The 11,403-nt window shown below is 51.4% G+C and overlaps 1 protein-coding gene across 1 annotated transcript; it reads left to right on the forward strand.

Moving 5' to 3' along the window:
* The first annotated feature begins 180 nt into the window (after positions 1-180).
* On the forward strand, positions 181-774 carry LOC127241725 (uncharacterized). The gene has a single exon (XM_051260897.1). The coding sequence runs from the start codon at positions 181-183 to the stop codon at positions 772-774; it is 594 nt and encodes a 197-aa protein (XP_051116854.1).
* The last annotated feature ends 10,629 nt before the right edge of the window (positions 775-11,403 follow it).

Below are 11,403 nucleotides of genomic sequence, written 5' to 3' on the forward strand. Positions count from 1 at the left end.
TCGTGTTCGCAATTTAATTTCCTCCGCGATGGTATACTCACTTCTTCCGTTTGAGCAGTTTTTTGTATCCGTCTGATTTTTCGTGTTTCGAGTTTGATTCGATTTTGCTTGCGTTTTTGTCGTTTTGGCTTTCGGCTTGAGGTTTGAGATATTGTCTACCCTTGATTTTTTATGGAAAAGATGGATGTCCATATTCCGATAAATGTTGTTATGTCCGGAGATAATTACAGTTTGTGGGTACAATCGATGAAAAGCTTTCTGATAGGTAGGAAATTACGGTGGATTGTTACGGGGGATATAGTTGCTCCCGTTGCTCCGGTTTCTATAGGAGAAGTTGCGCCTACCGCCAAAGTTGTTGAATCATATATTGAAAAATTGAAGGATTGGGACAGTAAGAACCATCAAATTCTCACTTGGTTGTGCAATACTTCCACTCCGGCGATACATGTGCAGCTTGCCCAATTTGAAACTGCCAAGGCAGCGTGGGATTTCTTGGCAGTCTGCTTCCGTGCTACTGGTTTGGCACACTATTATCAGTTATGGAGCACTCTCCATGATCTAAAACAGGAACCAGGACAATCTATCAACGACTTCCTTGCGCAAGTGCAACCCCTTTGGCATCGGTTGGATCAAGCTGAGATCAGTCCTGATCATCTTCGCCTCATTCAGGTCTTGATGGCTTTGCGTCCAGAGTATGAGGCAGTTCGTGCCTCTTTGTTATATCGGCACCCACTTCCTACCTTGGATGCAGCTATTCAGGAGATTTTTTTTTGAGGAAACTCGTCTCCACCTAGCCAAGGCTCTTCTGCTTGATTCTGCTCTTGCGGTCACCGCCCGAACTCCTACTCAGAGTCGTTCCCATCGCTGCAAACGATGTTAGTCTTCTGATCATGACTTCGGTCATTGCCCCAAGGTGAAGTGTCACTACTGTCATGTTTTAGGCCATACTATACAATATTGCCCTACTAGGCCGTCTCGCTCTGGCAGTAGTAACTATAAGCCTCGGCATATTCGTCGACCTCCTCAGTCTAGTATCTCATTTGTCACAGCCTCTGCCCCGCCTGCGCCTACGCCTGTGCCTACTACGATTCAGGACCAGGAGGCTCTTCTTAAACAGGTTCTATCTTCCAATACCGCAATGCCTACCACATCAGGTAACTCTCCTTGGTATTTTGATTCTGCCTACAGTAATGCTGTGCGCCGGCGTAGACATCGACAATGATTATTTCGCAGGTTCACCTGTAAAATCCTTGTTTCGAGTTCTCTTTTTCTCTAAACGATAACGCTTGTCGGACTTCTCGCGATGAGGCGGGTCCGTCGGCGCCCCTGCGCTAATCCTCGATCGCAATATACGGCTGGACGACGGGTCTGTGAACAGCAGACAAGGTCATCGTTCGCGATTTTTGGCCGCGACGTGCATTGCAGGAAATCCCTTTTTGATGACTACATATTCACGAAAATCCGTGCAAGAGTTTTTCGGGACGTCCACTCTGTCTTGATGGACGGCTGTGCGGCATTCGTACGTCGGGTTACGAGTTCGCTGCTGTCCGCCTGGGAAGACATCGACAATGATCCTTTCGTAGGTTCACCTATAGAATCCTTGTTACGAGTTCTATTTTCTCTAAACAATAACGCTTGTCAGACTTCTCGCGATGACGCGGGTCCGTCAACATCCCTGCGCGAATCCTCGATCACAATATACGGCTGAAGAATGGGTTCACGGTGGACAAGGTGGTCGTTCGTGATTTTTGGCCGCGACGTGCATCGCAGGAAATCCCATTTTGATTACTACATATTCACGAAAATCCATGCAGGAGTTTTTTGGGATGCCCACTCTGTCTCGATGGACGGCTGTGCGGCATTCATACGTGGGGCTCACGAATTCGAACGACGACCTTGTCTGCCGTTCACAGACCCGTCGTCCAGCCGTATATTGGGAATGAGGATTTGCACAGGGAGGCCGCCGGACCCGCGTCATCGCGAGAAGTCCAACAAGCGTTATCGTTTAGCAAAAAAGAGAACTAGTAACATGGATTCCGTAGGTGAACCTGTGAAAGGATCATTGTCGACGTCTAACCCGGCACGCAGCAGCGAACTGGTGACCCGAAATACGAATGCCGCACAGCCATCCATCGAGACAGAGTGGGCGTCCCAAAAAACTCTTGCACGGATTTTTGTGAACATGTAGGCATCAGAAATAGATTTCCTGCGATGCACGTCACGGCCAAAGATCGTGAACCACCTTGTCCGACGTTCATGGACCCGTCATCCAGCCGTATATTGCGAACGAGAATTCGCGCAGAGACGCCGCCGGACCCACGTCATCGCGAGAAGTCCAACAAGCGTTATCGTTTAGAAAAAAAGAGAACTAGTAACATGGATTCCATAGGTGAACCTGTGAAAGGATCATTGTCGACGTCTGCCCCGGCAGACAACAACGAACTAGTGAACCGACGTACGAATGCCGCACAGCCGTCCGTCGGGACAGAGTGGGCGTCCCAAAAACTCCTATACGGATTTTTGTGAATATGTAGGCTTCAAAAAGGGATTTCCTGCGATGCACGTCAGGACCAAAAATTGCGAACGACGACCTTGTCTACCGTTCACAGACCCGTCGTCCAGCCGTATATTGCGAACGAGGATTCGCGCAGGGACGCCGACGGACCTGCGTCATCGCGAGACGTCCAACAAATCTTATTATTTAGAGAAAAAGAGAACTAGTAACAGAGATTCCATAGGTGAACCTGCGAATGGATCACTGTCGACGTCTGACCCGGCAGACAGCAGCGAACTCGTGACCCGACGTACGAATGCCGCACAAACGTCCATCGAGACAGAGTGGGCGTCCCAAAAAACTCCTACGCGGATTTTTTTAATAGGTACGCATCAAAAAGTGATTTCCTGCGATGCACGTCGCGGCCAAAAATCCCGAACGACGACGTTGTCCGCCGTCCACGGACCCGTCGTCCAGCCGTATATTGCGAACGAGGATTCGCGCAGGGACGCCGACGGACCTGCGTCATCGCGAGACGTCCAACAAATCTTATTATTTAGAGAAAAATAGAACTAGTAACATAGATTCCATAGGTGAACCTGCGAAATTATCACTGTCGACGTCTAACCCGGCAGACAGCAGCGAACTCGTGACCCGTCTTACGAATGCCGCACAGCCGTCCATCGAGACAGAGTGGATGTCCCAAAAAACTCCTGCGCGGATTTTTTTTTGATATGTAGGCATCAAAAAGTGATTTCCTGTGATGCACGTCGCTGCCGAAAATCCCGAACGACGACCTTGTCCGCCGTCCACGGACCCGTCGTCCAGCCGTATATTGCGAACGAGGATTCGCCCAGGGACGCCGACGGACCCGCGTCGTCGCGAGACGTCCAACAAATCAAATTATTTAGAGAAAAAGAGAACTAGTAACATAGATTCCATAGGTGAACCTGCGAAATTATCACTGTCGACGTCTGACCCGGCAGACAGCAGCGAACTCGTGACCCGTCTTACGAATGCCGCACAGCCGTCCATCGAGACAGAGTGGATGTCCGAAAAAACTCCTGCGCGGATTTTTTTTTGATATGTAGGCATCAAAAAGTGATTTCCTGTGATGCACGTCGCGGCAAAAAATCCCGAACGACGACCTTGTCCGCCGTCCACGGACCCGTCGTCCAGCCGTATATTGCGAACGAGGATTCGCGCAGGGACGCCGACGGACCCGCGTCGTCGCGAGACGTCCAACAGATCTAATTATTTAGAGAAAAAGAGAACTAGTAACATAGATTCCATAGGTGAACCTGCGAAATTATCACTGTCGACGTCTGACCCGGCAGACAGCAGCGAACTCGTGACCCGACTTACGAATGCCGCACAGCCGTCCATCGAGACAGAGTGGGTGTCCCAAAAAACTCCTACGCGGATTTTTTTTTGATATGTAGGCATTAAAAAGTGATTTCCTGTGATGCACGTCGCTGCCGAAAATCCCGAATGACGACCTTGTCCGCCGTCCACGGACCCGTCGTCCAGCCGTATATTGCGAACGAGGATTCGCGCAGGGACGCCGACGGACCCGCGTCGTCGCGAGACGTCCAACAAATCTAATTATTTGGAGAAAAAGAGAACTAGTAACATAGATTCCATAGGTGAACCTGCGAAAGGATCACTGTCGACGTCTGACCCGGCAGACAGCAGCGAACTCGTGACCCGACGTACGAATGCCGCACAAACGTCCATCGAGACAGAGTGGGCGTCCCAAAAAACTCCTGCGCGGATTTTTTTAATAGGTACGCATCAAAAAGTGATTTCCTGCGATGCACGTCGCGGCCAAAAATCCCGAACGACGACCTTGTCCGCCGTCCACGGACCCGTCGTCCAGCCGTATATTGCGAACGAGGATTCGCGCAGGGACGCCGACGGACCCGCGTCGTCGCGAGACGTCCAACAGATCTAATTATTTAGAGAAAAAGAGAACTAGTAACATAGATTCCATAGGTGAACCTGCGAAATTATCACTGTCGACGTCTGACCCGGCAGACAGCAGCGAACTCGTGACCCGACTTACGAATGCCGCACAGCCGTCCATCGAGACAGAGTGGGTGTCCCAAAAAACTCCTACGCGGATTTTGTTTTGATATGTAGGCATTAAAAAGTGATTTCCTGTGATGCACGTCGCTGCCGAAAATCCCGAATGACGACCTTGTCCGCCGTCCACGGACCCGTCGTCCAGCCGTATATTGCGAACGAGGATTCGCGCAGGGACGCCGACGGACCCGCGTCGTCGCGAGACGTCCAACAAATCTAATTATTTGGAGAAAAAGAGAACTAGTAACATAGATTCCATAGGTGAACCTGCGAAAGGATCACTGTCGACGTCTGACCCGGCAGACAGCAGCGAACTCGTGACCCGACGTACGAATGCCGCACAAACGTCCATCGAGACAGAGTGGGCGTCCCAAAAAACTCCTGCGCGGATTTTTTTAATAGGTACGCATCAAAAAGTGATTTCCTGCGATGCACGTCGCGGCCAAAAATCCCGAACGACGACCTTGTCCGCCGTCCACGGACCCGTCGTCCAGCCGTATATTGCGAACGAGGATTCGCGCAGGGACGCCGACGGACCCGCGTCGTCGCGAGACGTCCAACAAATCTTATTATTTAGAGAAAAAGAGAACTAGTAACCTAGATTCCATAGGTGAACCTGCGAAAGGATCACTGTCGACGTCTGACTCGGCAGACAGCAGCGAACTCGTGACCCGACTTACGAATGCGGCACAACCGTCCATCGATAAAGAGTGGGCGTCCCAAAAAACTCCTGCGCGGATTTTTTTTAATATGTTGGCATAAAAAAGTGATTTGCTACGAAGCACGTCGCGGCCAAAAATCCCGAACGACGACGTTGTCCGCCGTCCACGGACCCGTCGTCCAGCCGTATATTGCGAACGAGGATTCGCGCAGGGACGCCGACGGACCTGCGTCATCGCGAGACGTCCAAAAAATCTTATTATTTAGGGAAAAATAGAACTAGTAACAGAGATTCCATAGGTGATCCTGCGAATGGATCACTGTCGACGTCTGACTCGGCAGACAGCAGCGAACTCGTGACCCGTCTTACGAATGCCGTACAGCCGTCCATCGAGACAGAGTGGGTGTCCCAAAAAACTCCTGCGCGGATTTTTTTTTGATATGTAGGCATCAAAAAGTGATTTCCTGTGATGCACGTCGCTGCCGAAAATCCCGAACGACGACCTTGTCCGCCGTCCACGGACCTGTCGTCCAGCCGTATATTGCGAACGAGGATTCGCGCAGGGACGCCAACGGACCCGCGTCGTCGCGAGACGTCCAACAGATCTAATTATTTAGAGAAAAAGAGAACTAGTAACATAGATTCCATAGGTGAACCTGCGAAATTATCACTGTCGACGTCTGACCCGGCAGACAGCAACGAACTCGTGACCCGTCTTACGAATGCCGCACAGCCGTCCATCGAGACAGAGTGGATGTCCCAAAAAACTCCTGCGCGGATTTTTTTTTGATATGTAGGCATCAAAAAGTGATTTCCTGTGATGCACGTCGCTGCCGAAAATCCCGAACGACGACCTTGTCCGCCGTCCACGGACCCGTCGTCCAGCCGTATATTGCGAACGAGGATTCGCGCAGGGACGCCGACGGACCCGCGTCGTCGCGAGACGTCCAACAGATCTAATTATTTAGAGAAAAAGAGAACTAGTAACATAGATTCCATAGGTGAACCTGCGAAATTATCACTGTCGACGTCTGACCCGGCAGACAGCAGCGAACTCGTGACCCGACTTACGAATGCCGCACAGCCGTCCATCGAGACAGAGTGGGTGTCCCAAAAAACTCCTACGCGGATTTTTTTTTGATATGTTGGCATCAAAAAGTGATTTCCTGTGATGCACGTCGTTGCCGAAAATCCCGAACGACGACCTTGTCCGCCGTCCAAGGACCCGTCGTCCAGCCGTATATTGCGAACGAGGATTCGCGCAGGGACGCCGACGGACCCGCGTCGTCGCGAGACGTCCAACAAATCTAATTATTTAGAGAAAAAGAGAACTAGTAACATAGATTCCATAGGTGAACCTGCGAAATTATCACTGTCGACGTCTGACCCGGCAGACAGCAGCGAACTCGTGACCCGTCTTACGAATGCCGCACAGCCGTCCATCGAGACAGAGTGGATGTCCGAAAAAACTCCTGCGCGGATTTTTTTTTGATATGTAGGCATCAAAAAGTGATTTCCTGTGATGCACGTCGCGGCAAAAAATCCCGAACGACGACCTTGTCCGCCGTCCACGGACCCGTCGTCCAGCCGTATATTGCGAACGAGGATTCGCGCAGGGACGCCGACGGACCCGCGTCGTCGCGAGACGTCCAACAGATCTAATTATTTAGAGAAAAAGAGAACTAGTAACATAGATTCCATAGGTGAACCTGCGAAATTATCACTGTCGACGTCTGACCCGGCAGACAGCAGCGAACTCGTGACCCGACTTACGAATGCCGCACAGCCGTCCATCGAGACAGAGTGGGTGTCCCAAAAAACTCCTGCGCGGATTTTTTTTGATATGTAGGCATCAAAAAGTGATTTCCTGTGATGCACGTCGCGGCAAAAAATCCCGAACGACGACCTTGTCCGCCGTCCACGGACCCGTCGTCCAGCCGTATATTGCGAACGAGGATTCGCGCAGGGACGCCGACGGACCCGCGTCGTCGCGAGACGTCCAACAGATCTAATTATTTAGAGAAAAAGAGAACTAGTAACATAGATTCCATAGGTGAACCTGCGAAATTATCACTGTCGACGTCTGACCCGGCAGACAGCAGCGAACTCGTGACCCGACTTACGAATGCCGCACAGCCGTCCATCGAGACAGAGTGGGCGTCCCAAAAAACTCCTACGCGGATTTTTTTTTGATATGTTGGCATCAAAAAGTGATTTCCTGTGATGCACGTCGTTGCCGAAAATCCCGAACGACGACCTTGTCCGCCGTCCAAGGACCCGTCGTCCAGCCGTATATTGCGAACGAGGATTCGCGCAGGGACGCCGACGGACCCGCGTCGTCGCGAGACGTCCAACAAATCTAATTATTTAGAGAAAAAGAGAACTAGTAACATAGATTCCATAGGTGAACCTGCGAAATTATCACTGTCGACGTCTGACCCGGCAGACAGCAGCGAACTCGTGACCCGACTTACGAATGCCGCACAGCCGTCCATCGAGACAGAGTGGATGTCCCAAAAAACTCCTGCGCGGATTTTTTTTTGATATGTAGGCATCAAAAAGTGATTTCCTGTGATGCACGTCGCGGCAAAAAATCCCGAACGACGACCTTGTCCGCCGTCCACGGACCCGTCGTCCAGCCGTATATTGCGAACGAGGATTCGCGCAGGGACGCCGACGGACCCGCGTCGTCGCGAGACGTCCAACAGATCTAATTATTTAGAGAAAAAGAGAACTAGTAACATAGATTCCATAGGTGAACCTGCGAAATTATCACTGTCGACGTCTGACCCGGCAGACAGCAGCGAACTCGTGACCCGACTTACGAATGCCGCACAGCCGTCCATCGAGACAGAGTGGGTGTCCCAAAAAACTCCTGCGCGGATTTTTTTTGATATGTAGGCATCAAAAAGTGATTTCCTGTGATGCACGTCGCGGCAAAAAATCCCGAACGACGACCTTGTCCGCCGTCCACGGACCCGTCGTCCAGCCGTATATTGCGAACGAGGATTCGCGCAGGGACGCCGACGGACCCGCGTCGTCGCGAGACGTCCAACAGATCTAATTATTTAGAGAAAAAGAGAACTAGTAACATAGATTCCATAGGTGAACCTGCGAAATTATCACTGTCGACGTCTGACCCGGCAGACAGCAGCGAACTCGTGACCCGACTTACGAATGCCGCACAGCCGTCCATCGAGACAGAGTGGGTGTCCCAAAAAACTCCTACGCGGATTTTTTTTTGATATGTTGGCATCAAAAAGTGATTTCCTGTGATGCACGTCGCTGCCGAAAATCCCGAACGACGACCTTGTCCGCCGTCCAAGGACCCGTCGTCCAGCCGTATATTGCGAACGAGGATTCGCGCAGGGACGCCGACGGACCCGCGTCGTCGCGAGACGTCCAACAAATCTAATTATTTAGAGAAAAAGAGAACTAGTAACATAGATTCCATAGGTGAACCTGCGAAATTATCACTGTCGACGTCTGACCCGGCAGACAGCAGCGAACTCGTGACCCGTCTTACGAATGCCGCACAGCCGTCCATCGAGACAGAGTGGATGTCCCAAAAAACTCCTGCGCGGATTTTTTTTTGATATGTAGGCATCAAAAAGTGATTTCCTGTGATGCACGTCGCGGCAAAAAATCCCGAACGACGACCTTGTCCGCCGTCCACGGACCCGTCGTCCAGCCGTATATTGCGAACGAGGATTCGCGCAGGGACGCCGACGGACCCGCGTCGTCGCGAGACGTCCAACAGATCTAATTATTTAGAGAAAAAGAGAACTAGTAACATAGATTCCATAGGTGAACCTGCGAAATTATCACTGTCGACGTCTGACCCGGCAGACAGCAGCGAACTCGTGACCCGACTTACGAATGCCGCACAGCCGTCCATCGAGACAGAGTGGGTGTCCCAAAAAACTCCTACGCGGATTTTTTTTTGATATGTTGGCATCAAAAAGTGATTTCCTGTGATGCACGTCGCTGCCGAAAATCCCGAACGACGACCTTGTCCGCCGTCCAAGGACCCGTCGTCCAGCCGTATATTGCGAACGAGGATTCGCGCAGGGACGCCGACGGACCCGCGTCGTCGCGAGACGTCCAACAGATCTAATTATTTAGAGAAAAAGAGAACTAGTAACATAGATTCCATAGGTGAACCTGCGAAATTATCACTGTCGACGTCTGACCCGGCAGACAGCAGCGAACTCGTGACCCGACTTACGAATGCCGCACAGCCGTCCATCGAGACAGAGTGGGTGTCCCAAAAAACTCCTACGCGGATTTTTTTTTGATATGTGGCATCAAAAAGTGATTTCCTGTGATGCACGTCGCTGCCGAAAATCCCGAACGACGACCTTGTCCGCCGTCCAAGGACCCGTCGTCCAGCCGTATATTGCGAACGAGGATTCGCGCAGGGACGCCGACGGACCCGCGTCGTCGCGAGACGTCCAACAAATCTAATTATTTAGAGAAAAAGAGAACTAGTAACATAGATTCCATAGGTGAACCTGCGAAATTATCACTGTCGACGTCTGACCCGGCAGACAGCAGCGAACTCGTGACCCGTCTTACGAATGCCGCACAGCCGTCCATCGAGACAGAGTGGATGTCCCAAAAAACTCCTGCGCGGATTTTTTTTTGATATGTAGGCATCAAAAAGTGATTTCCTGTGATGCACGTCGCGGCAAAAAATCCCGAACGACGACCTTGTCCGCCGTCCACGGACCCGTCGTCCAGCCGTATATTGCGAACGAGGATTCGCGCAGGGACGCCGACGGACCCGCGTCGTCGCGAGACGTCCAACAGATCTAATTATTTAGAGAAAAAGAGAACTAGTAACATAGATTCCATAGGTGAACCTGCGAAATTATCACTGTCGACGTCTGACCCGGCAGACAGCAGCGAACTCGTGACCCGACTTACGAATGCCGCACAGCCGTCCATCGAGACAGAGTGGGTGTCCCAAAAAACTCCTGCGCGGATTTTTTTTGATATGTAGGCATCAAAAAGTGATTTCCTGTGATGCACGTCGCGGCAAAAAATCCCGAACGACGACCTTGTCCGCCGTCCACGGACCCGTCGTCCAGCCGTATATTGCGAACGAGGATTCGCGCAGGGACGCCGACGGACCCGCGTCGTCGCGAGACGTCCAACAGATCTAATTATTTAGAGAAAAAGAGAACTAGTAACATAGATTCCATAGGTGAACCTGCGAAATTATCACTGTCGACGTCTGACCCGGCAGACAGCAGCGAACTCGTGACCCGACTTACGAATGCCGCACAGCCGTCCATCGAGACAGAGTGGGTGTCCCAAAAAACTCCTACGCGGATTTTTTTTTGATATGTGGCATCAAAAAGTGATTTCCTGTGATGCACGTCGCTGCCGAAAATCCCGAACGACGACCTTGTCCGCCGTCCAAGGACCCGTCGTCCAGCCGTATATTGCGAACGAGGATTCGCGCAGGGACGCCGACGGACCCGCGTCGTCGCGAGACGTCCAACAAATCTAATTATTTAGAGAAAAAGAGAACTAGTAACATAGATTCCATAGGTGAACCTGCGAAATTATCACTGTCGACGTCTGACCCGGCAGACAGCAGCGAACTCGTGACCCGACTTACGAATGCCGCACAGCCGTCCATCGAGACAGAGTGGATGTCCCAAAAAACTCCTGCGCGGATTTTTTTTTGATATGTAGGCATCAAAAAGTGATTTCCTGTGATGCACGTCGCGGCAAAAAATCCCGAACGACGACCTTGTCCGCCGTCCACGGACCCGTCGTCCAGCCGTATATTGCGAACGAGGATTCGCGCAGGGACGCCGACGGACCCGCGTCGTCGCGAGACGTCCAACAGATCTAATTATTTAGAGAAAAAGAGAACTAGTAACATAGATTCCATAGGTGAACCTGCGAAATTATCACTGTCGACGTCTGACCCGGCAGACAGCAGCGAACTCGTGACCCGACTTACGAATGCCGCACAGCCGTCCATCGAGACAGAGTGGGTGTCCCAAAAAACTCCTGCGCGGATTTTTTTTTGATATGTAGGCATCAAAAAGTGATTTCCTGTGATGCACGTCGCGGCAAAAAATCCCGAACGACGACCTTGTCCGCCGTCCACGGACCCGTCGTCCAGCCGTATATTGCGAACGAG

This window comes from Andrographis paniculata, unplaced genomic scaffold (assembly GCF_009805555.1).
Source record: "Andrographis paniculata isolate CXL003 unplaced genomic scaffold, ASM980555v1 Contig83END, whole genome shotgun sequence".
NCBI lineage: Eukaryota > Viridiplantae > Streptophyta > Magnoliopsida > Lamiales > Acanthaceae > Andrographis > Andrographis paniculata.

Bases quoted from the DNA above. Each gene is read 5' to 3' on its own strand.
- LOC127241725 (XM_051260897.1), top strand. From the start codon at position 181: ATGGATGTCCATATTCCGATAAATGTTGTTATGTCCGGAGATAATTAC.